The following is a 26,494-nucleotide window of genomic DNA, read 5'->3' on the forward strand; positions in this document are numbered from 1 at the left end:
AGTGCTTGACTTTGCAATTTTAATGTTCTTTTAACGTAGTTTTTAAAATATAATATATAGTAGTTTCTGCATCTGCAAATATTAGAAGGAATGAAGAGTTACAGATCATCTTTATGGCAATATTCAGAACCCGTAGGGACAAGAGTAAAACGTGGCATATGGCTTTAAATTGTAATGTTGCTACCTGATGCCTCTTTCCTACTGCAGTTTATTATTGCATTTGCACTACTTGAATAATAATTAATACTGAGCCATTCACATGTATTTGGAGTATTTGCACTTTTCAGTACCTTTACAAATACTGTAGCTATTGCATACTAGGAGTTGTATAAAAGCACTCAATTTTTCAAGGTATTGTTTGCTGAATATTATCACACCTAGTTAACACAGATGGGCTTATAATGAAAGAGAAAAACCATGCCCAGAGATTTGCTTCAGACTTTAGATAGGGATATATGTTTCCTAAAATGAAATTCTTTGCATTGCAGGTGTCCTCCCAGGGCCTACCTTGGAAGCTAGATCTGCAGCAGGCCTCCAATCATGGTTGTATCAAGATTAAAGGGCATTTCTCTGTCATTGGCAAGCCTTTTCCTTCTCTCTTTTCATCTCTCAGCATCACAGAATGCACCTGACTACCCTGAAATTGAGCAAGAGCAGTGCGTCAGAAGAGAACACCCCACCATTACTTTTGAAGGTAAGAGATTCTCTCCCCTTGGATGCCTCAGCTTGATTTCAAGAGACAGTAGGATAATCCACTCTGGAATCCTTCCTATAGTGCTGTGTCCTGAAAAGCAGTGAGGTCAGAACAGAGAGCTGGGAGATCAGAGCTCCCGGATTCTCACCATTCTACCACTGGCTCCGTGTGATCTTGGGTGACTCAGTGAATTTTGCCTTTATTTCCTCATCCGTAACTGGATACAATCATGCTTCTAAACCTCACAGGGCTATTATGAGGCTTAATTGATTCATGTTTGTGAAGTATTTTGAGATATTTGAATGAAAGGCACATTTATTATTTTGACGTTTCGAGCAAGACTACTGCGTATACAGTGAATAATAAACTCATCACTAGTTGCTTTCATTTTAGTTGTTGCTTTTTTTGCATATATTTGTAGTCCTTGCCAGTGACTTTTCTGACCTCCACCCAGCCTCTGGCCTTGATAAGTTCTTAGAGGCAAAAGAGCAGCCTTTTTAATTGCAGAGGCCTGCAGTGCCACACATAAAAACATAGGCCTCTTACTGGTCTCTTGCAACGTAAGTATTTCCCTGAAGAACTGTATTCTTATCCCAGATTAATGGTTCATGTCGTTATTTGTAGTAGTGGTACCCCTAGGATTCTGTCAATGCTTGTATCTACACATCCATCTAGTTACATGGCCCTCATCACCCTCATACCTGAGCACCTATACTATCTAGTGTAACAGGCTCCATACGCCATTACCGTAGTGTGCTGAGCCGCCTTGCCAACTGTAGCTTCCTCCTAAATGTTGAAGTATTGATTTTGGTTCCCCTTTGGGGGATTGCAGTGTATCTGTGGTTAGGCTCTTTGCTGAGGATAACCGAGTGAAGCTTCTGTGACCTTTGAGATGGGGTGTGCAGGGGGAAAAGAGAAGTTGAAGGGTTCTTTGCTGACCTTTTAGGGCTCTTATCTAAGGCTTTATGCTTCTTCGGAGGGAAGGAAACCATTGTCTGCATTTTGGAATGTATTAACGTTTTCTTGTCTGTTTTCCATTATTCATGCTTTAAAGGTTTAAGTGGATTAAAGTAAATTAGCAAATCTTTAAGCCTACATAATAGGGCACTGGCTCTAAGCTTGTTCCTGTGGAATGGGTAAATAAACCTTGATTTTTAATTGCTTAATAATGCTGACCATCTGCTTTATTGGGGAAGAGTGAAAAAGGAAATCCCTGAGGTTAAAAAAAAATGTTTTTGGAACTCAACTGGCTATTTAAACAGATAATACAGTAATGAGCATATTAGAAGTACAAAGAAAGAGAGAGCGAGAAGTTGGTTCCCTTAATATTATCCAGAAGGCACTCAAGTGTTTTGGTTCATAGAGAACCAGTTTATCGGCTCCAACTTTGAGATGTATTATCTTCTGCAATCTATGTGCATATTAGAAGCACGTCTCAATCCTAGGTCCTGATCCTGAGAAGCCAGTTGGAGTTGTTGATGCTCATGATGGGTGTCTTAGTCAGCCAAACTGCTTTATATTAATCAGGCATGGCAGGAACACAAAAACCAGTGCGTTCCTTTTCCCTTTTGCTACTCTTTTCTGGTATAGATTAATTAGAGCCCTGCAGTCATAGGAAAGAAATAGAGATAAAAATTACAGCCATGTCAGGCTTATGTCCTCAGCAATCAAATGGGCCCTATAAACCCTGGTTAGACTCACGATTATATTTCGTATCTGCACCTGTTTGTAGTTGTGTGTGCTCTGCTATGCAGTCCTGCTGAAGATGTTCTGTAGGAAAATATGCAGAATGAAATAAAAGGCATCTCAGTTCCTTAGCTACAGGCGGCACTCAGAGTCTATGGAAGAGAGCGCCATGCATGCAAAAAGCACATCACAGATCTTTGTTTGATTTACGTTAAGGCTGTTCTTGGCCCCAACACCAACGGGCATGGAAAGTGCTAAACGCAGCAGAACCGCAGCAGTTCTGCTATTCAAGGGGAACAGACTACGGAATCCACATCTTACTTGCTGCCGAGTAGTACTCTGTGAAGGCTCGCTCCATGACAGCATGAAGCAGGATGGTTGTGGCCAATAACTCCCCAAATATATTGTATTAAGGGCCATAATCTACTGTGTTGGGGGGATGCAAGGGCAGCTGCTAATATTGTAGCCTATGGAGCAGCTGAGCTGATGCTCCAAAGCCTGGGTGGAGAAATCCTTTTCCCAAGACCTAGTACATTTACCTAGCTGTTGCCCATGGTCAGTGGGTAGGGTACTAGACTGGAAATCAGGATTCCTGGGTTCTAGACTTGGCTTGATTATTGACAAATTGGGTCAAAGTAGGGTACCACCCTCTGTCTGTCTTGTCTACTTGTATTGTGTGCCTTTTGAGGCCTGGCCTGCCACTTCTTACGGGGTTTGTCCTATCAAGGTTTAGTTATCCATTCCACAAGAACAAAGTTAGAGCCAGTACTCCATTAAGTAAGCTTAAAGATATCTTATGTGTTTGTACTTTCTGAACCTCCTGGATCTGCCAGACTTAGCCAGAAATCCCTTGAAAACAGGTTTTCATGTGAGATTTCTACTCATCCTTACTTCTCTCTGGTTTTGTTTGTTAAATCATGCTGTCTTCTTCATTGGTCATGGTTAGGAAAGAATTTTGTTTAAACAAATTATTAGTCCTGAGTTCCTTATCTTTCCTGCCTGCCAGTGCGGTCACCCCTCGGGACATGGTGGTCATTACTGGCGAAGATGGACATGTTTGCGGGAGTCTTTTGTTTCAGTATTGGTAGTGCAGTTCTCCTTGTCTACCTCCACCCCATACGCATGCAGAAGTGGGGTCTGTCAGCAAAACTGCCTCAGCCGACTTGAGCCATCATGCTGATGCATGGAGAAGAGGTGACCTGAAGTAGGTAACTAAAATAGTTATGTAACATCCTACATGGTCAGGGATCTATGACAGCTTCCCATAGCCCATCAGAACTGTTGGCAAAAGGTTTCATGCATGCAAAATCTGACCTATTGACAGGTACCTGATCTATCTTGAATTACGTGCAGGTGCATTTTCTGTTGCCTTGTGTTTTAAAATTAATTGACTCGGGGGTGTTCTAATCAGGGTTTTACTTTGGGATGGTGTGTAATTATTACCTGCTACCAGATGAATGTGACTTGGGTAGCATGAACGTAGCTTGTGGTATATTAATGCATTGTTCTTATTTTTTCTTTAAACAACATATTTTTGAAAACTGGCCAACTTGCAAATATTGAGATCCACAGGGAGCTATTAAGTGTTTGCTTCTTGTACTGAAAAAAGGCTGTTTTAACTTTGTGTGGCTGAAGGATAATGGGGTATGATTTATTTCTCTTAGATTTTCATGATATTTTGCCAACCACCCCCACTACAGTTGAACTGGACACTAATGCATTATTCCCTTTAGTGTGTATTAATGGAAAAAAACACACTATCATCCATGAATTCCACCACCCAGCTATGAAAACCCACAGGAAATTTTGCATTTGCATTCATGTTGTGTGTGCTTGATTTTTTTGATATTCCCAACCAAAAATTAAGTTAGCAGAGGAGAGGATTGTAGGGTGAAGTCTGGTAGGTATGGCTGGCCAAACATCGGGGGGAAAACACAAAGGTACTATGGGAAAAATTCATTAGCCTTGCCACCCTGGAATCTCCATTAAGGGATTTGACACTTTAGCTCAAGGTTTCTCAAACTTTTTTTCTGGGAGCCTCTTTGAAAATATTTCAGGCTGTGACGACCCCGCCCCATGTCATGCCGCCACCCCATCCCCCCTCTCTGCCCCCATGCCATGCCACCGTTACTTCTGAGCTGCTGCTGCTGGGGAGCTGCTCTCCAGCTGCCCAGTTCTGAAGAACTCTGGCCGTCAGCCATGCACGTGGCTGACAGCCGTGGCCACGGCATGTGCGGGAACTGACGGCTCGCGACCCCCCCATAATAACCCCCACTTTGAGAACCCCTCCTTTAGCTCATAATGTAACATTGATTGGTGACCAACAGCAGCATGTGAATAAAACTGCAGTGGTGCAGAAAATTTGACCTGGAAGGCATTTGGCTATGGACTTCTTTTCTATTAGAAAAAACCTCGTAGTATTTTTTTTTTAATCTTGAAAATGGAACTCTAGCAAACAAGTCTGATATTTTCTTCCTTGGGGTTGGTTTAAAATTTGTTTTGAAATTACTAACAATAAAGTCATAAAGATTACACAATGGTTAGCAAAGCAATTTTGCTCTCCGCAACCATCAGTAAATCTCACACAACCGCTTTTCACTATACAGTACAATGTATTTTTTGATACAATACTATTTTTTTCTTTGGTGCTTACTCATCAATGGTGTCCCATGAGCCTTGCAAATAAACACGAAGAGAACTGATAAAAATGATTCAGTGTGCTGTGCCGAAAGGCCTCTGGGATGAAAAGGGTCTGGGAAAAGTGCCCTTCATTCATAAAATACTTTAAACAGAGAGAGTCCCTCACAAGCTGCAGAGAAAAGGAAGATTTTACGGTAAGATTTAAAGGAGGGAGGTGATTCAGAGTCTCTCTCAGAAGGGAGAAGGAGGGAGCTCAAAAGGGATGGGATAACACAAGTGAAAAAGTGACCCCCACTGTGAAGAGGCATGGGGGGTGGGATGGAGAGAAGAAGCCCCTGAGGAGGTGTTGTGGAGCCAGTGGGAATTGACTATGAGTAGGTCAGAAAGGTGGGATATATGGAATTAAGCCATGTAGAGTTTTGAATAGCAGCTGGGTGGTTTTTAGGTGCCACTACCTTAATTTCTGATAATAGCTGCATGCAAAGTTGCTTTGATTCTTGAGTATATCATTTAGAATGGTAGGATGCAAGACATGAAATTGTGCTGTTAATAAACAGTGCTGCTTTACAAATCCCAGGCAGCAACCCCAGCAAAACAGAGAGAAGAAAAAAACTTTTCTGTGGTGGTTTGGTTCAAACAAGCATATGCTTTCCAGAGAGCTCATTCTGGATTTTAAGGTTTGCTTAATGTTGCTCTTTAACAGATACAGCTTATGATCCAATGGTATTGCAAATCTGATTTATTTAGCCTCTGTACATATCTCCTGTTGTAAATAACGATAACGTGATGCATTTCTCGAACACCTTCCATCCAAAGACCTCATTGTTCCTCGATTAAATTTATCCCGCTATGAGAACTGTTTAATAAATACCACACTTTAATTGTCAGGGGATCAATCCTGGAAGATGATGAGCACTGTGGCCCAAAACACTTAAGCACATAATTTAAATTGAAGCCAATGGGATAACTCATGCTTAAAGTTAAGCATATGCTTAAGTATTTTGCTGGAGCGGAGCCAGAGTGTTCATCACTTTACAGGATCAAGCTCATACTTGGAAACCCCAACACATTATTTTTACTGCTCAGAATTTTTCAACTATAGATACAACTGGCAGCCAATCTCCTATACCTATACCAGCGCTAAGCCAACTGGTTGGGATAACCTTTTTGAGACATGAGAGAGAGCTTGATTAGCTTTCCCTTTCTGGATTTCCACATTAGCGGAAGTGCTAATGTGGTGGTCACCATCTTGGCTGACATGTAGGAGACAGAGCTGGGGACTTCCAAAGTTCAAAGCATAAGTGGATCCTTCAAGCTAACGTTATTTAGGTGGGTCTGTACCAAGTTTGTATCTTAAGTGGTTGGGGCTCTGAGGGGGGCCCAGTAACTGTCATTCACCAGTGGTCACACTAATGGACCAGACAGAGGTGAGTCTGTGAAATACTGGAAATGTTTTGAAGGAAGCTGGTTCCCAGGAGTATTGCAATTTTGGCATGCAGAGCAGAGACATGTGGAAATGCTTTGAATGCACAGTCAAACTTTTCTGCATGTCCTTTCAAACAGGAAGTGAAAGTTAATACTGGAGGAAGATGATGGACTGAATTTCACAAATGGCCCCTCTTCGTTAATGTGCCCTAGAACCAAATGGTGCCTGTGTTTGAAATCTGGGTCTGAATTTTGCAGCCTGAGCCTCTCTACTTAAAACCTTCTAAGGATTTCCCAGTGCTAGTAAAAAGGAAATTGTCAGTGCCTTGGCAATCTGCAGATTTTAAACCCAATCATAAGGGATTTTTCAGGCTGATTTTCATTCATAGATTTATATATTTAAAGGCTGTCATAGACCATTAGCTAATCTAGTCTGACCACCTGTATAAAAGAAGACATTCATAGACTTTCATCCAGTTATACCTGTGTGGAGCCCAATAAATTGCATTTCACTAAAGCATATTTATTAACTGGGTCTGAGTCTCTACTGACTTTGCAAGATCTGATCAGGAAGATATTATTCTGAATCCTGTACTACACATCTGTTGGAACAAATTGCTGGCATAGACATGTGAGTGTAGAGATAATGTAAAATCTGCCCCCAGATGTGGGAGAGGCTAGCCAAAATGTTGAGTGATGACAAAAGAGTGTTTTTTCCATCAGACGCCGATGGCTCTGAGAGCCAAGATGCAACTTGCCTTCCTGTCTGAAAAGAGGGATTATAGTGATCAGAATGTTGTATGAAGCAATGAGTGATGCATGGGCACTAGTCTTATCCTTCTCAACGTACGGGATTGCGTGATAGCTGCAGCGTTTGTCTCAGTAAACAATGGGTCACAATGTTTAAATGCTCCGGAATGTGCTTAAAGCAACAAGGAGGCTTTAAATTAGCTGACACTGGCCAAGTTTGTGGGTTGGCTAGTGCAGCCATGCAAGTTGGTAATGGGGTGTAAGGGGTCCCTTTACTGCCTTGTATAGGCTACCCAGATCTCAGATAGCAGAGTGAGGGGCCGAGCAGGCTCTGTTGGGCTTCAGTAGCCTCCCCCTGTCTTGTGCAAGTGGGTGGGAGGGCCCAAATGGAGTGGAGGACGGCAGAGTCTTGGTTCCACCCTATAGTGCATCAGGTCGCGTGCACTGTGCTGGTATAGATCTGGGGGAGTTTACTTCTTCCTTGGAGGAGCAAGAGATCCAGGAGGTATCTCTCTGCCTCACCGTCTCCTTCCCATGGTGCTCCAGGGACAGAACGAGAGCAGACTGTATAGTCATGAGCTAGTCCATAATGATTATCTGGCATTGCTTTACATGGGCTTTGAATCCCTGGATTCTTCCAAACAGACCAGAATGCTTTGTTGGCCACTCAATAGTAATAAAAAAGTAAATAAATACTAGTAATTGTACTTGTGCGGTAATGTGGATTTGGAATAAGTTCCTCTCTGTCCATATTGCAACACTTTGGCAAGCCAACTCCTGTGTTGAGGAAGTGATCATTATTTAGGAACCTAAGCTTTGAGATGATCTGCGTTATATTGTAGCAACATGTGGTGCTTGCCCTACATCACATCCTGCCAGTGCTTTACAAGTAAGTAGGCCTTGCAGCACGCTTGTGAGTTAGGCAGGAGTTGTTAGCCCCAGTTTGCGATTGGGGAAACTAAAGCACTGAAAAGTTTAAGCGATTGGCTCAAGGCTACAGAGGAATTCCATGTCAGAGCCATTATTGGGATTCAAGGATTCCTGGGTCTTTGCTCAAGTCACAAGGTCTCATTTCTCCCTTGTCATTTAGGATGGGAGGACCATGGGAAGTTCAGTTTAGGGATCTACTGTGGACTGTTGAGAGCGGGAGCTCCACGAAGCGGTCTTGGGTTGGGCGACGACACTGTATCTTTCCACTCCACTCAGTGATGAAGTAGGTCTTCAGCTATTGTATTCTGTTACTGCTGGGAAGGAGAGCCGTCGGCTCTGTCTCTTTCCTTCTCTTGGTGGCTGAGGGGGGGGGTTGTTTTCTCCCTTCTGGTGCTGGGAGAGAACAGGGATTTTATTCCCATTTTTCCATCCAGGCTGTCCCTTCCTGCTTGCTATTGGACAGCAAGTGGCGTGGGGGGCACTGGTAGCTCCTGTACTTCCTTTCTGCACTCCCTTTTAAGGGAAGGGAGGGGGTGGAAGCAAGATCCCCTGTGGCTCTCACAACATCCTGAGTTTGCTCATTGTTCCTCTCATGGTGGAGCTGGCCAGGATTGGAGGAGTGGAGTGAATGGACAGGAAGCGAGGTGGAAATGAGACCAGTGGAGCTAGCTGGAGACTGGAGAAGTTGGTGCGTGAGTGGGAGAGGAGGTAGCTGTGAGGTCAGAGAAGTAGGCCGGGGAAATCCAGGAAGGTTTGGAAATCTGATAGGCAATTTTGAATTGGATTTGGAGATAGGGGTTATGGAAAGGAAGCCAGCAATCATAATGGAGGAGCTGGGATAATGTAGCCCCATTTCCTAGAGCAAGAGCGTAGCCTGACTGCAGCATTCGGAGTCCCTGGATCTTTGGCTGGAGAGCAGGGATTCAGAAAGACAGTGGAAGTAGGAATTGCATTCACTGAGGCAAGGACGTGATTAGTCCACAATTAAGAATGTGGACAGATGGGGGTCAAAGTAAGGGAGATTTCGGGTAACGATGTGGAAGTGTTGATAGGAAGAGAACATGGGGGTGTATGGGGGGGGAGGCGGGGGGCTCTTGTGGTGAAGCCAGAGTAACACCAAGATTTTTAGCATCAGGAATAAAGTTAAAGTCTGAATGCCAGCATATTTGCTTAGACAGCCCTGCCAACACATCTATAGATTCTTCCAGTTCCCCTGCTAATTTTGCCACGTCATGGTTTGGTTTTGCACTGTGTACGAGGGGGACTAGGAGGAGGCCACGCAGCCCATTTGCACAGGATTGGAACTCAGTTCTCCAAAGGCTACTGCTCAGCCCCACAGTGTGACCTACACAAAGAGATTCAGAATTTAAAATGATGACAGTTATTAAACTGACAATGAATCACATTATATTAAGATTACATTGTCTGAGAATTGTAAAACAATTGTAACTTTTTTTTTCAGCTGTAGAAATGTCCGTGCTGATCTAAGGAAGCTGTAAAAAAGAGGATTTAGTTGATGGAATTATTGTGCTAGGATTGTACATGGGTGCTGTTGGGAATCTCTGATTTCCAGGGACTGGTAGTAGCATCTAAAGCCTTTTCCCTTCTAGGTTGTTGATGCTGATCCACTCTGTATTGGTGCTGATGGGAAATAACTACCAGCTGATGCTGTCTGTTCAGTGATTCATATAACATGAGGATCATGGTCTCAGTTCAGTTCCTAGCAGAAAAGCATCCAGATCACAAAAGCCACTGCCACCGTTGATGCTAATTTCAAGGGAACAAGGCTTGAAGTTGGCTGAGTTACATGAGGTTGCACACCCTGCTAAGCTGTTAGAGACCTCTCAGGTGGGTCTGTTGCTGGGGAAGGGGCATCGTCATTGTATTCAGACTAAGCTGCCTGAGACCTCAACCTTTGTTACAAGGAAATCAGTTGGTCGGTGGTGGGACCCAATACAATCTGAGACCATTCTAAACTGACTATTTCCAACAGACGCCAATGGCTGGCTGGACCTGAAGAGTGAACTAAAGGTGATCCCTCCCTGCCAGAGTTGAGGCACATTACAGGAGTGCATGAGAGAGGCTTTCATGGCTGCTGTCTTAATTTGTACCCGTTCCATATATAAACAAATGTCAAGGCTGTCAAACGGGCACCGCCCATGAGGGCTAAATTCATATTCACACACCTCAAACACCAGGAAAAATCCCCATTCCCTGTTTTGTGACATGCAGCCAATGAAGCCAGTTCAAGAGTCTTTTTAGGAGTGTGTCTTGAGGCATGTAGCAAACCACTCCTTGTGTGATCAGGTTAGTCCTGTACAAAAATGGGTTTGAGTGCTTGCAGGACAGGTATTTATTTATGCCACTGGGTTTGACGGGGGTCCAGCAGTATAGCATGTTCGCTTCATTATGCAGGCCTTTACTGTTGAATCCGCTTTACTTTATGGGAACTTTATAAATCTGTAGTCTAGAGGCTAATTAAAGGAGGTTCTGCTTTGGGTTCCTTTCTGGAGTGGGGTCCTGGGGGATTCCTTCCAATTAATTTCCTATCTTGCCTCCTTCAAAATGTTTTTGTTGCATCTTTTATGCATTTTGTGCTACACCCTCATTTGTAACAGGGAATTACTGTGTTCAGGGTTCAAATTGACAATGATGGTGGATTACAGTGGCATACCTCTAATAGTAATATTACTTAGCACCTGGAGAGGGCTTTGCATTCTCCAGACACAGGCATTTAACACCTTGATCCTTACATGGTGTGCAGCAGGTTGCACAAAACTGTTGCACACCAGTGCAGGTGCAGACAGCTACATGTAGGCACAAGTGAAATGAAACAGTCAGTGGAATCCTTCATGCCGAGATGTCTCAAGTCTCTTCTCTTCTGCTTCCTTCCTCATAAGCATGCAGGGTGTGAAGTGATGTGGAGAAACGGGGGTTTTGGAGGAAACATGGGGTTAAGAGTGATCATAACGAGGCTGATGAGACACTTTCCACATTTAGAGCTTGATCCAAAGCCCACGAAACTTAATGGAAAAAAAAATCCCACTGGCTTTAGTGGCCTTTGGATCAGTCCCTTGGCCCTTGTACTCTCCACTGCTGCTGGCTGTGCTTTCCCCACATCCTGTTTACATTCAGGTAACTAACGCACAATGAAGTGCTAGCAGAGCAGTAGCTATCCTCCCAAATGGCATTGTGCCCGACCCCAGCCAAGGCTGGCCATGCGTAGAGTGGCCAGGTGCCCGGTTTTCAACCGGAAAGTTCAGTCGAAAAGGAAACCTGACAAGTGTCCAGCCAGATCTACTGACTGGACACCTAACGTCCAGTTACTGCAGGTGGGGGAGGCAGCAGGTCATCACCTGTGCCAGCACCAACTCAGCCAGGAGCTCCCAGCCCTGGCTCCGCAGGCAAGTCCCTCCCGACCCAGTGAGGAGGAAAAGCAAGAGCAGCAGGCGATAGAGAGAGGGGGGGGAAAGTGTGAATGGGGAGGGGCCTCAGGAAGGGTGGGATGGGGATGGGGCCTAGGAGGAAGGGTGGGTCAGGGTGAGGTCTTGGGGGGGGAAGAGGCAGGGTGGGGGAGGTTCCAGCACTCTGGAGTGTCCAGTTTTAAAATATTACAAAGTTGGCAACCCTATAATATGCGTGGAGGACTGGGCGCAATTAAGCCCAAAGATAAGTGTCTTTTATGAAGGCTCTGGGTCTTTCCGTGTTTATGGACCAACTTGAGCAGCAGATAGGCCAGCAGGGGTTCAGAGGCTTTGGATCACATTGTTGACACCGGGCTGTATTTGAAACAATGACACTTTGGAGAACGAACGGGGAGAAAGTGACAGCATGGCTCTTTAACCCCCTGGAAATAGTTAGACACATGGAGCACAAAGGAGGCCTTGATGAGCAGATTGCTCTTAAGTCATTTAGTTCCTAGATTTCCTGCCCCTATTGCCGAGATGCCAAACCAGAGCCTTGGGTTTTAATTTTTCATCGTGTTTTTAAACAGATACTTTTGCAAAGGTAAACATGCCTCAGCGTTGAGAGTTTCCAGCCAACTTAAAGAGACGGCTCTGAAAAATCAGCTCTTGGAGAAAGGTCAAATAAAAGCAAACTCTAGAGTTCAGTGGGTCCATATGTGTAAACCTCAGTCAAAGTGGGACAGGCCCCGCCAAACACTTACTCTAGCAGAAGTGAGGCTCGTTTTAAAATAAAAGCATTGAGCTGCCCTTAGGGATGCCTGTGGCTTGAGTGATAGGATTTAACGTGTTGAATGAAAAAGACCTACATCCTCTCTCGCTGCTTGGATTTCCATTCCACTTTATCCATTCACTCTAACAGAAAAGAAGGGTGGTGAGGGTAATGTGCTGTTTGGCATTAATTCCCATAACTTGCAGTTAGATAGTTTTAGCTGGGAACCACGCTGGGTTTAATAAAATCCAACGACATGCCTATAAAAGCTTAATTTTGCTATGAAGATGCATGCCTTGCAGCCTTTCATTTAATAATCAAGAAGGGTTGGGTTTTTTTTTTTTTTTTTTTTATAAGTTATGCTCCCTGCAGTAGTAAATGGAAAGTGGGACAGTTTCTGTTATTTCACAGGCTTGCTTGATATTTAAACAGACTACGGCAAGAACTGAACCACTTACAGCTTTTTCATTATGATTATGATTATTTTTTACCTGTGATTTGTCAGTGCTTGCTATTAAAAGGAAGAACTGAGGACTGTGCTGCTCTGAAGTGAGGAGATTTCACTTAGAACAGCAGTTGAAGAAATCTTTTTGCCAGTGAACTGTAATAGTGGGTTGGTCGGGGGAGCGAGGGTTAGGATGGTAGGAGACAAGAAAAACAAAGAGAAATTATGGCATAAAAGTAGGATCTTTAAAAGGTTCTATTGTTATGTGCCGACCTCCCCCTCCCCGCCATTGCACAGTGTTTGACCACCCCAATTTGACATCATGAATGCCCAGCTGGTTTACCTGCCTGGAAAGGTGTTATTCTTATTGCTTCTGCTGCTGGGCTCAGAAACATTTCTGCAGCTTAAGAGCTACAGGAAAAGAAGATGAAGCTGCATTAGCAAGGAGAACGCCAGAGGTGAAACCATCGCACCTCCCTAGTGCTAGCACACCATTAAAAATCTCAGAGGACTTTGCAGCAGGTGGAAATGTTTAAAGATTAAGCTGACTGAGTTTTCCCTTACCTCAGACCTTTGTATTAAATAGCAGAGGCAGGTACATGCATTCTGTGTGCCAGTTTAGTGTGATGAATGCTTGTTCTCCAAGATGAAGGGCCTGATCCTGAGCAGTGCAGGAACCCCTATCTCCCACTGAAAAACCCAAAGGCAGGACTTTAAATCCATGACATGCAGGTCCCATTGCCACAAGGGGCCTGACTCAGCAGTGAGTCAGAGCGCAAGGCCACGGTTCAGTGCACAGTTGATTGCAGTGGGTGAGGATGGCTCACTCAGGAGTAATTCAGGCGTGGGTGGAAGACATGAGTACATTGTGGGGAATGTAACATCTTGGATGAAAGAACCTGTGTGGGGAAGGGCAGGCTAGGCTCAGAGGACACAGGAGAGTGGGAGAAGAGTCTGTCCAGGGTGCTTCTCAAAGGTTTGGTGGCACCTGGCCTCATTTAGCCTTCACCTACACCTCCTGATCCCTAGAATTAGAAGGGACTTCACTAGGGATTACCCAGCAGGTACCCATTGTTCGTTTGTTGTAACACCTTGCACTTCTGTAGCCCCTTTAAAGCATGCTGAGACCTGAAAGTGCTTGGTAAACAGTACACACCCCTGTGAGGCAGGGAAGCATTATTACTCCCTGCTTATAGATGGGGGAACTGAGGCACAGAGCCATTAAGACCAAAATTTTCACACATGAGATCCTAAAATGAGGCACTGAAAGCCATATTTAGCACATAAATGAAATGTGCCGATTTTAAAAGCATTAGTGAGCTGATTTGGAATCTGTAACTCATGCAGGACATAACAGCACGATCATTGTCACAGGTAGGGGGTAGAAAGGATCATTGCTCTATGGATTGGCAGGTACATACAAAACATTAGTGTTCACTTTCAAATCTCTTGCTATGCTGGATTCTAATTATCCTTCTGAGTTCCCATTTTTGGCTGGTCCAAACTTGGGGGGTTTGGGTCACAAGATATTTCAGTGTTTTGGAATTTGCTTTCAGAGTGCAAATTTTTGCAGACTGTCTTGCAAACTGAAGAGCCTGGACAATTTGGTTTGGGAACATTGAAACATGTTCCTGAAAGCAGCTAAGTGAAATTGACATTTTTGTTAGTGTCACATGTGCTATTCATTGAAAATTGCAGCCAGGGCTCCCTGCTGCAGAACTGTGACCCCTGGAATACCAGCAGTTTTCCGGTGGTAACCTGCTTGTGTTTTTAATAAAGTTGTGTCAAATCTGTAATAGAGTCAGCAAAACATCTTGCTTCAATGAATTCATCAGAAAATTTCTGACCAGCTCTACTGTCAGCACCCTAATAGAAGCAGGGTATTTGGCCCCATGGTCATAGACGGAGTAGAGAGGTAGTGGTACGGTTCTTATTTTTCCCTCCGCAACTCTGGATGTTTGAATTTATTCAAATTAGGAATAAGGCACACATTGTTAACCATGAGGTTGATTAAGCACTGGAACAAACTAAACAGGGAATTGGTGGATTCTCCATCTCTTGATGTCTTCAGATTAAGACTGGGTGATGTTCTGGAAGATATGCTTTAGTCAAACACAAGTTATTGGGCTCTATATAGGGGTCAGTGGGTGAAATTCTATGGCCTGTCTTATACTGGAGGTTAAAGTAAATGATCTAATTGTTCCTTCTAGCCTTAAAAATCTATAAATGCCCTAGCATCACGCCTGAGAAGAGCCCTGGATCTGGACTTCTTTAAATTACATCACAAACATTTCCCCCTTGATCTTTCACTAGATGTTGGTGTGTTAACTGATGTGACTCTTATGGGCCTCCCATTGACTTCATTGGGAGTTTTGACCATGTGCTTAGAATCTAACTTTTCTGTGGTTGCAATTTGGGGAAGTGCCTAGCATAGCAAATCCAAGATAGACAAATAAGATACGTGTATCTTATAGAACCATATTCAAACCTAGGGAAGAATTCTGTCTGTCTAGGCACGATATGGCCCTCACCACCATATCACCCCTGTTGAGATAGGAAAGTTCTATCTTCATTTAACTGATGGGAACTCTGGTAAAGAGTAGAATAAATGACTTGCATACGGTCACACAGGAAATATGTGATGGAGCTAGGAATTGATCCCACATCTCTTGAGTATCAGTCAGTGTCCTGTCCCCTAGACCAACCTTCCTACCCTGGATGGGGCTTCTGTGAAATTGAACCATTCACACCAATTCTGAATTTGGCACACAGTCTTTAAAATAAATGAATAAACCAAGCCACCATAACGTCTGTTCAGAGATAATGCTGACATTCAATCTTTGGGCATCATGGATGTGAAAATAACTGCTGAGACAAACTCCCATTATTTATGCAGCTTTTGCACATTCTGCTCAGAATAAACAGAAGCACTTTAAATAGATTATTAATTATCTTTCCCCTGACAGTTACTCAGTAGGAAAACCATTAGTGGATGTCCGGGTGAACTCACTGTTTCTGGAGCAGCGTCATTGTTTTCTGCTTTTTCATTTTCTTTGCAGATCTGAAGCCCTGGGTGTCGAATTTCACCTATCCAGGTGTACATGACTTTTCTCAGCTTGCACTGGATGCCAACAGGAATCAGCTCATTGTGGGAGCAAGGTAAAGATAATCTTGTAATTAGACCAGGATTGCTGTTCAAGCTCTTTCCCTCCAGGTTCCTGGCTTCAGGGGAGATTGTGGGTTTTGTTTTGTTTTTTTTCCTCTCTCTCTCTCTCACTCTCACTCTCTCTCTCTCACTCACTCACTCACTCACTGAAAAAGAGAGGGCTGTAATTATGTAGGGGTTTTAGACCCTCAATAAAATTGTAAAGAATTGAAATTACTACATTTAAAAAAAACCCATCTTAAATGTAATTAAAATGAAACAGGAAGCTGCTGTCCCCCAGTGAATAACAGATCTTAGGAAAGTTCTAGCAGGCCAGTGTAGTCCATCGCTCTGTCAATATAGGATTGAGCCCTATGGTTTATTTACTGGTGGTCTAACTAGTCAAGTTTTCCAGCTACATCGTGTTCATTACTGAAGAGGCTGCCATCTCTCTGCAATGCCATAACTGGAACTCTTATTGTCTTTACTTTCAACTCTTTTCCCCATTATTGGAGTTTAAATTTAACATTGTTGTGCAGCATTCCTCGTGGATATTTTGCTTTTATTAACCAAGGATGTACGTGCACTACCAGAAAATCTGAAACCTTAAGAGTCATGGGTAACAAAGTGGAGGCAGCATCTTGCAGATTGGTGTCATGCCATGAGATATGTGTGTCTTTGACAAAAGCAAGTATAGACAAAGGCGCAGCAGCGAAAGAGCCAGGTTAGAGGTTATTCCAAATACCAGAGCAAAGGATGGGCAGATTGGAACACTGTGTTCTTCTGCCAGAGTTATACAGACAGTCAATGGATTGGGCAGAACAGTCTGAATTAGTAGCTCAACAATAAATGGGTTTAATGAAGGAGATGACTTAAATTTCCTAATGCAACGAATAGGCAAGAGATGCATGTGGTGGTGTAGCTGGGTGAGGTGGAAAATGAGAGTGGTAAATTAAAAGCAACTGTTTGAATCTACAGTGTCAGTATGCTGTGGTCCTGCTGCCTTTTGGTCCAGAGGCCGTAACCTGGGGAAAAGTATAAAGGACTCAGTGGAAGATGTCTAGTGCCTTGTAGTGAAATCCTACCAAGTATGTGCAGAGGGCTTTGAGACGTGCTAATTTAGGGTTATCTCGTTACCTGTTGGGCAGTGGCATGAGCAGCTAAGGAAATTTGGTGTTAAAAACCCAGCTCAGACTAAAGCCAACATTTGCACTGTACAAGAACTTGCTGAGTAGGAGAAAATAAAAGCTTGGAAAGAGGGATCGTTGGGGCACGGTGAGACAATCTGCACGGCTACGAACTGAAGCGAAGCAGTGTGGTGCCCAGAGAAATGGACACACGCAGAATGACTGGGAAATCTGAAGAGAAACATTTAACTTTCCCCGAGAAGCAAGCCACAGGGAATGTCAGCTCTGAGACATTAGCCAGCTGGACCTGTGGATGTGAGAAGCATCTATAAGGAGATTGTCCTTTCGAAGCAAGTTGAGGAGCTGTTGAGGAAAAACAGCCAGAAAGCATCGTGACAAGAAGTTCCCATTTTTCAGTCTGCCAAGGGATCACCAGCTCCATCAGGAGATATAAAATGTCTGTCTCTTGTGGAATTCATGTGGGCTTTGAAAGTTGCTGCCAAAAATGGACGTTGTAGAGGAGGTTATTGGGGTAAGGAAGTTCCTAATCCCTGTTAGGGGCTCTAAACTGGCAAGCAGAGAGGGCCTGAGTTTTGTGAAGCTGCTGGCCACCGTGATACGGTCTGATGCCCTTCACTTGATCTAGGACTGGGCAGCTGCCAGTGACGGAGGCCTGTGTGCTTTGTAGGGGTGTGATTAAGAGCTGTGGTGAATATGCCTATTAGTGTTTGGTAAACAGGGAACTCAGTGGTTTAAGGGAAGGGTGTAATAGACCAGAACATGAATTAAAAATGCTTATTCTGGAACAGGTCAAAAGAACTGCCTCTGAGTACCAAAGGGGAGAGGATATATATAAAAGAATCCTATTGGAAGTGCCCTTTGGCTTTGGAGGGGGTCAATCACTAGTAAACAGGCAGATTGGCACCTGGGCACACCCAGTGCCAGCAGACACTGACCACAGTGCCTTGGTAAAGTAAGAACAAGAAAAAGATTCCGTATTAGCTAAGCTTAATGCCTGAAGACTGGATGGTCAGGACTGATGCCCCAGAAAAGTAACTTAAGTTCCAGCCTTACAGAAATATGTGGGATTGCAAATAAGCTCTGGGACCCTTAGCCTGCAGGTCTGGCACTCTGAGTTGACTGAAACTCTCTGGAGAGCCCTGGAACCTGGCAGCTTAAGTACCTCAGACAGCAGCCTCTGAGCAGACTTTTGGCTGAAACTAGGCTCTTACCTGCCTAGTTGGCAGAAAGCTCCAAAGCGTGTTGTTAAACTTGCAAAAACCTGTGCCACTTGAAAATCATCACTTCCAGCCCCAGGAATCTTCAGTTGTATCCAGAGTGGGGCTGCCACTGAACTGTGAAATGAACAAGTGCTACCAAATTATGTTGCATAGGCAGAAACTCATTGCAAACCTGGAAGCTAGGACTGTGGCCAAAGTCCTGGCTCAGGAGTTTATCTGCATGTTTGGCACACCTGGGAATATACAGAATGTTCAATCATAAGTATTGGAGTCTGTCTGAGATAATTCCCATTGTCATGGTATCTGACTAACTCACAATCTCTTATCCTCACAGTCCCCTTTTGAGGTAGGTGGATGCTATTATCCCATTTTACAGATAGCCTCTTTGTGTCTCAGTTCTCTAAGTGACTTATCCAAGGTTACAGAGGAAGTCTGTGGCAGAGCAGGGTCTTGAGCCAGATTTTCAGAGTGCTAATCTCATACTTTAACCACTGGACCAGACTTTTTCAGTGTGGGCATCTTCCAAGGGCCTTGTTTTCAAAGGTGCTGAGCAGCCACAGATCCAATTGACTTCAACTCAAACTGTGAGTGCTCAGCAGTTTTGAAAATACAGGTCACGTGCACCCAAGTAGAAATTAAACCACACAACATTTGTTATTGCTCGCAGTCTGATGAGTACATTGAGATGTTGACGAGCACTTCGGCTATCAAGTTATCAATAGGGACAAGATGTGCAGTCCTTAATTCACCACTGAATCTGATCCAATGTTTCTCTGAGAGAGTGACTGAGATGAGTTACTGCCATTTGTTATGATGGCTTATATTCATATCACTAAGCCTTCTGCTGGCTTTGCCTCCTACTAAGTCATCTGTGGCTGAGAAATTACCTTGCCAGTTGAAGTATTCATGGGAATGTGATCAAGCAAAGAGCATGAGAGTGTGTCTGATTATATTGCTTGTAGAAAGGTATCTGAAATCTGTTGCAGAAGCTGCAAGGAAACTCAGAAAAGCAAATAACCTTCCCTCTTACCAGATGTTAAGTTTCTTGAGGGACAAAAGAAATGGTCTGATTTAAAAGCCACATTCCAGTGTTAGAAAATAAACAAATCTGGTAATGTGAGAGTGTGAGCAAGAAGGACCCTACTTCGCAATTTACCAAGAAATTCAAAAAGCTGTTGAAATTTTTTAAGAAACTGATCTTCTGTATGAGAGAGAACATGGTAAAGGAGAGAAATGTACGAGTAGACATAACCACCAGTTAAAACTTTAATTAGGGGTATATGGAGTTTCTTTACACAAGGCACAAACATGATTTAAAGTGCAGGTTTTAACCCATAGAGCTTTAAGTGGACTGATCCCAGGTAGTTCAGTGGTAGACTTACCTCTCATATTAGAGAGACAAGGTGGGTGAGGTAATATATTTTATTGGACCACCTGCTGTTGGTGAAAGACACAAGCTTTCGTGATACACGGGCTTCCCTCTCATGTGATACTTTGCTAGCTGGAATTCGCTCAGGCATTTCATCTAGCAGCTCCTAGGTTAGAGGTGAAGGGACTAGAGACCACTTCCAGGTGATAGGTCCTCAGCTTGGAAATTTGCTTCCCTTGCTGGCATACAAGAGCCTGAATTTGCTGAGTTGGGGTCCTGCTCCAAGGCCTAACAGTTTCTCAGGCTATCCCTTGAGGAGAAGGAGACAGAGGAAGAATTTATCTCTGGCTTCTAGGCCCTTTGGACACTGGCTCAAGTTGCCCAGTGTATAATTTTTTTCTGTGTAAAGTTTGTACATTTAACTAGCATTCAGGATTGGGCATTTTAATCACTTCAAAATAAATAGAGCATAGAATTAAATGAACAGACCCAGGTTGCTGGGGCTGGCCAATGCACACAAGCAGTTGCTGCTATAATTGAACAAATAGGGGGTATTGTTCGGGAGTTGAAGCTGTGACAATGGGCATTTTAGCCCATTTTTCCTTTATTAGCAATGGAAACAAATGTTCCTTAATTATAACTTCAGGGTGGCACCATCTGCATTTCTGCCAAATGGCCTGTTTTATCGGGTACCTAATCTTATATGACCCGCCCCCCCATCACCATAGTATCCACAAATGAAATAGGGTCTCAGATAACTCAAGACATAGTCTCACATGCAGCACGGTGTGAAAGACAATCTCAGCACAATGTGGGTTCTAACCTCACAAATGAGGGTGAGGCTGGAAACGTGCCTTGTACTTCAGATGAAATGAATGTCAATGATACCCCATCACAAAATCAACCACCCATGAGAGAGACACTTGCTTCTAATAGCCCATACAGGATAATTAAGTTAAAAGATTATGTTCCAGAGACTTGGGTACAAGCAAACACAAGGTCATGATGTTTTTCTGAAAGCTCTAGAGAAGTGGTTTTCAATATGTGGTTTGCAGACCCTGGGGGGGGAACCACCGACTATGTCTAAGGGATCCACAGAAGGTGACTATGAAAATAAAAGTTTCAGATCCCAGAAAAGGAATTCCGTTTTTCTGATCAATCAAAAGCATGTGAATACCACCCCCATTTACAGGTCAAAACTGGGAAGAGTTGTCGTTACCATGGAAGCCCACAGTTTAGAACCCTTTCTCACCCTGCGTCAGCTGCCATGCCGAGCCCATGCAACATTTAATGCTGAATTCTGTTCATCTGGTTTTCACTATAAGAATTCTATGATAGGGGCCTGTGGACCACAGGTTGAATTTCCAAAGAGGCTCTGTAGTTGGGTGAAAAAGAGGGTGGAAATTTCACAAAAAATGTCATTGAAATGTTCCCTATTTTGTTTTTAATTCATTGCTACTGCTAAACCATTTCCACACTGAATTTCTGTGCTGTTATGATTTCTCTGAATATCCTTTTTATTCTTGTATTTTTGTTCAGAGCTGTATTGAACTTACTGGCATACACTTCATTGCCCTTCTACTAAACTGAACCAGAACTGCTCAACTGCATGTAATAAGCCTTAAACCAGCCGTTCTCAACCAGGGGTCTGGCCAGTTCAGGGGATCTGCAAGCCTTGAGTCCCCCCGCCCGGCAGGGCTAAAGCCAGGAGCCCCGAGCCCCAGCTCCCTATGGGACTAAAGCCCTGGACCCCCGTACCTCATAGGGCTGAATCCCTGAGCCCCCAGCTCTGCAGGCCTAAAGCCCCAAGCCCCCCCACTCCATGGGGCAGAAGCCCTGAGCCCTGCCCCACCCTTGTTGGGCCCTGGAAATGTTTATAGCATGGGGGGAGGAATGGGGGTTCAGAAAGAAAAAGGTTGAGAACCTCTGCCCTATACTACTTCAGCTGTTAGCGATTCTCCCATGGCTGGTCAGGGGCCTGTGCTTTTGGAGTCAGGAGAATCTGAGTTTCACCTTCTCTGCTAGAGTGAGGAACCAAATGGCCATCATGACTGTCACTGTGACAACCATGAAATCTTAGTGGGCTTCTTTCTTAAATGGGACAGCTGATTAATCGGAATGATCGGCTATTCTGCAAGACAGTCCTAGCTAAGAGGACTCTACAGTATCTCTGTCTACATTCATCACAGAGATATGTTGCTATGGGAAAAACAGTCGCTCATAGAGAAACTGCATCATATTACTATGTGCCATTAAATACAGTTCTCTGTTGAGCAGCTATTGATTTTTAAGAAAGAATGATGTTCCAGACAAGTTTTCCTTCAATAGAAACAAAATTACTGGCCGATGAGATTACGAGTTGCAAGGGAGATGTTGGCAGATCAACTTTTCTCCAGCATCCATATGCTGGGTCCTATAAAGGAATCAGCAGAGTAGTGTTTGCTGTGGGATTGCTGCATCACTTGGTGGAGCAGACATGTAATCAGCCCCTTCTGAGTAAGAAGCCTGGAATAATCCATCAGCATCCTGCGTTTCTTGAGATAGCAACTTCAGAGGTGTAGATAGCCATCTTAAAAGTTCAAACCACACCTGGGCCTCAGTGGAAGCACTGTGGGCTAGTTTAGCATGAGATCTGGCGGTCAGGACACTTGAGGTTTAATTCTGACTCTGTTGCTGCCTTGCTGTGTGCTCGGGGGCAGGTCATTAACCTTTCTGTGGCTCCTTTCCTTCATCGGTAAAAAGGGGTTGCGAAGTATGACTTGAGTTATGTTTGTCATGTGCTATAGAAGTACAAAGTATTCTTCAGGTGTATAACTGCAGAGTGTAAGGGACCAGGGGGTAGGCGGTCTGGCCTAGCAGTCACAGCTGGACTGAGGTCTGCCCACCAGGGAATGGTAGTCATCAGGAAGGAGTTGGAGGAATCGCAAAAGCCCGGTCCCATAACCAAGTGTCAGGGTCAGAGTCAGGCTGGGGTCGGATACTGGAGATCAAGCAAAGCCTGGTGTTGCAGCAGGCCGAAGTCTGTGTGGTTGCCAGGAAAACGTCCTGGGGTTAAACAGGACACTTGGCCAATCAGAGGGCTGCAGAGTGCTGTCACTCTGGGTCTCTTGGGTGGTGCTTCCTGCAGCACTGACTCTCCAGGGTGCTCCCTGGCTGTGCCTTTGTGGGGCACTGTGGGAGTATCAGTTGTCCCGGGCTCTGCAGATCGGGGTTCTAGTCCCCAGACCCTGACAGAGGTGGGAAAAGAAGAGAGGCTGTCCTGGCTTCCAGTCTTGCATTCAATCCTCATCCGCGTGGCTTCTAGAAAAATGCCCAAATGGGGTGTTAGGCTTTGTCTCACTCCTCAGTCTGTGTCTTGGTTTATCTTGCCCACGGTACCCAGTTCTGGTTGCTAGTATATTATTGTAGCGCCTGGCAACAAGAGCCTGGAGCCTGTGTAGAAGGGCGGGGGGAACTGTGGCCCCACCCCTCCTTCTCTCCCCCCCGAAGCTGGAGCCAGGCCATGGTAAGAGCCGCCCAGGGAGCCCGGGCTGCTGTGGGGAGCCCCAGGCCCTCTATTTGCGCTGGGCAGGATGCTGGGGTGCCCGAGAGCAGCACCTGACCTATGTCCTGCCCCCTGCGGTGCACCCTTCCCTATGGTGAGGGGGCAGGGGCTAAGGCCTACCTCAGCCCTCCCACCAGGAAGAGGCCGGTGCCACTGGCAGGGGCTGCTTTTGTGGCGGGGAGCTGATCACCTGCAAAGCACAGCTCCTGCCGTGCCTGCCTGAGGCTACGATCCTATACTTTTAAAAGCACTTTCAGCGCCCCTGCCTAGGGGCCCCTTTCGTGGTCCAGAACCCCTCTGTGCCAAGTGTTGTACAAACACCTGAAGTCTCTGGTTTCTCAGATCGTGTGTCAGAATGCTAAAATCCAGGGCTGGCTTTATAGTTCCCTCATCTAGGAGAGTCAGTCTATATCAGTGAGATGGTGATCCCAAAAGGAGAGAATGACTCTTTTCTCTTTCTCCACCTCCACATTCTTCCCCCACAAACCATGTTTTTAAAGTGAATTAACATGATCTACTTCTGAGCGTCCCAAGAAGCCACCAGCACTGGAAAAGCTTGTGACTTTGCAGTCTTCAGCAGAGGTCTTTCTGAAGCACATCTGGGTTATTCTGTTTGGTTTTAGAGAGAGACAGTAAAAGTAGATGGAAACAAGATGTGAAAATGAACCCCCCAAATTTAAAAGTAATGGATGTCTGACTCTCCGTTCATTGGCACCATTTTGAACTGGTATAACGCCACTGACTGGTGGAGCTGCTCCTGCTTTATAGCACCATAAGTGAGCTCAGGATCCGGATTTCTTTTTAATTAGAAGGAAGATTTATTTTAATCAGTAGGCATCGTGCTGACAGATGTGGTGCCTGAAAAGAGGGCTTTGCAGAGAGCAGAGTACACATCTGTTTGTAGACAGGCGTGCCTGAAGTATATTGTAAAATACTTATAAACCCTCTAGAGGAGATCTCTGTTTTTGTTCAAGATCATGTTAAATGGCTTCTCATTAGAAATGCCCAGTTTCTCTTGCAGCCCCATTGCTCAGTGCATTGGAGGCGACATACTTTGCCCTCCATAAAATTGTTTCAAGGCAAGGCAGTTTCGGAGGGAGAATGTGGGTAATGTATTATAAAGTTCAGCCAGGGTGCGCTTGGCCAAGTGAGATGGCTACTTAGTAAGCAGATTTGACTGTGGAATGTTACTGGAAGGAGAATTAAGTGGATATGTTTTTCCACCCTTTAAGACCCATCTAGACTGCTCCCTTTCTGTAACAACTTATGCTCTATTGTGGTAGGCACGGGGTGCATTTAGTCATTTTCAGGCCAGCCAATTAATAAATACTTTTGTCTACAGGATTTGTACAACAGTTCAGCTCTGAGAAACCTGCAAATAAACAGGATTTAGGTCCAGATTATGGAAAGCATTCCTGTTCAGAAAAGCACTTAAGCATGTCCCTAAATTCTATTGATTTGAATAGGATTTAAGCATGGGCTTATAGTTAAGCATGTGCTTAAGTGCTTTCATGAATTGGGGACTTAGTAAGAGCATCCTTTTTCTCCAAGTATACATACATTGTTACGCACAATGGGACCCTAGTCTTGTTTGACGCTTCTGGGTGTTACCATAATTCAAGAAATAAGAATAAGGGAATTTTTAGAAATGCTTTGGAGGTTGTGAGAAATAAAGATAGGAGTAATAATTAGTGTGCATGGTATCTTACGATATATACATTACCATTCATTCCAAAGAATGCCAAAACTCTTTACAAAGTATAATCACTTGAACCACCCGCCAGTGCAATGCAGCCAACTCTGGAGTGAGACAAGGCAACTGTTTACCAGTATGAAGCAACCTTGCATGACAGTTTGGCCGGGAAGTGAATATCATCCTATCCTTTTAAACGTATTCACACTGTTCATTATAGAACTACTGGAGAAAGGTGTTCGTAGGATAACCTTGTTGCATCTCACAGTTATTCTTTTGGCCAGTTTGGTTGCTCCAGGTTTGGTCTGCTCCAGGTTTAATTAAAAACAAAGTTGTTGTTGTAAAAAGGAAATTACTGAAATTTACCAAGAACATAAAAAGTGTGTGTGGGGGGGAAATGTATTAAGTGGGGCTCAAACTCCCTATCCCATTATGCAGGGGCGCCCAACCTACGGCCCGTGGGCTGTACATGGCCTGCCAGAACATTTCATAAGGCCTGCAGCCGGGCTTGGGCTGTTTGTTTGTGATTTGGGAGAAGGTTATGTGTTCTTTACTGCTTTTCCCCCACTATTTTCTATAATTCTAATACATGTTTTATGCACCTATTTCTTTATTTGTTTTTAAATAGACAATACTGTACATAGAAACAACCTAACTAAATAAAACGAGCTGAGCTTAAAATATAAATCAGTAAAGGTGACTTTAAATCTTGTTAAAATATGTAGCATCTGTTTGGCCCACCCAAGGTTGTGCTTAGGTTTATGTGGCCCTCCTGTATAATAAAGTTGGGTACCACTGCTATTATGTAAAGGCCTCGTGCACTTGGGTATTTCTTAATTCTACACCTCCAGCTGATTTAAATGCCAGTTCAGCAAGTTATTTAAACAGTTGTGTGACGTTAAGCACCTGTCCCAGTGAAGTCAATGGGGGCATTTTGAGGTACCTTTTTTAATTACTTTTTCCAATTGGGTCCTTCAATTGCAGTTCTACTCTTAAAAGTAGCTGTGTAAAAATTCTTACTCAGCGGATCTTCTCCCTGGGCATATTCAGAGTCATATTTACTGAATATAGTGAGCTAAATACATTTTTGCTGCTTTTTACTCCTGTTAGCCCTGTGGGGCCAACACGGCTAAGAGAAGCTGAGATGGATTCTATCCCTTCTTGTGCATCACCCACCGAATTGTTAGATTCAATTGATTACAACTGCGTAAAACCACTAAAAGCCAAAGAATTGAACAGGCATCACTGAGGGAATAATCTGTCTGGCAGAATTTCTATAACTGGTGTTGATATGCGAGAAGAAAAGAACCCAGTTTCTCAGATGCCAAGTTGAGTTTGCTGGGTGAGAAGTAAGAAAAAAAAAATCTTTGTATTTGTAAATGCGGCCCATTTTAGTCCCTGGAGAGATGACAAACATAGGACTCCACCATGTCATTCTTACAGAGTTGCATTTGCAGGACAGAGTTATATTTTAATAATACTGGAAGATAATTGTGGGAACTTTAGTATCCTTGATCAATGGAGGGGTGTTTGCCACCTGACCGCAGCTCACAGCTGATGCAAATATGCATGTGCCACACAATGATCTCTGCAAAGATAGATCCTGCTTTTCTTTAAATTGACTCTGCT

The 26,494-nt window shown here is 44.0% G+C and overlaps 1 protein-coding gene across 1 annotated transcript in view; it reads left to right on the plus strand.

Annotated features, from left to right (window-relative positions):
- The first annotated feature begins 540 nt into the window (after nucleotides 1-540).
- Nucleotides 541-26,494, plus strand: part of SEMA5B (semaphorin 5B) — a 150,598-nt gene continuing 124,644 nt past the window's right edge. Inside the window, exons 1-2 of the mRNA XM_067549633.1 lie at nucleotides 541-694; nucleotides 15,806-15,905. Coding sequence (XP_067405734.1) covers nucleotides 541-694; nucleotides 15,806-15,905 — 254 coding nt within the window. The remainder of the gene's footprint in view (nucleotides 695-15,805; nucleotides 15,906-26,494) is intronic.

This window comes from Emydura macquarii, unplaced genomic scaffold, assembly GCF_026122565.2.
Source record: "Emydura macquarii macquarii isolate MOO-44397 ecotype Brisbane River unplaced genomic scaffold, CSIRO-AGI_Emac_v2 contig_1253, whole genome shotgun sequence".
Taxonomy (NCBI): domain Eukaryota; kingdom Metazoa; phylum Chordata; order Testudines; family Chelidae; genus Emydura; species Emydura macquarii.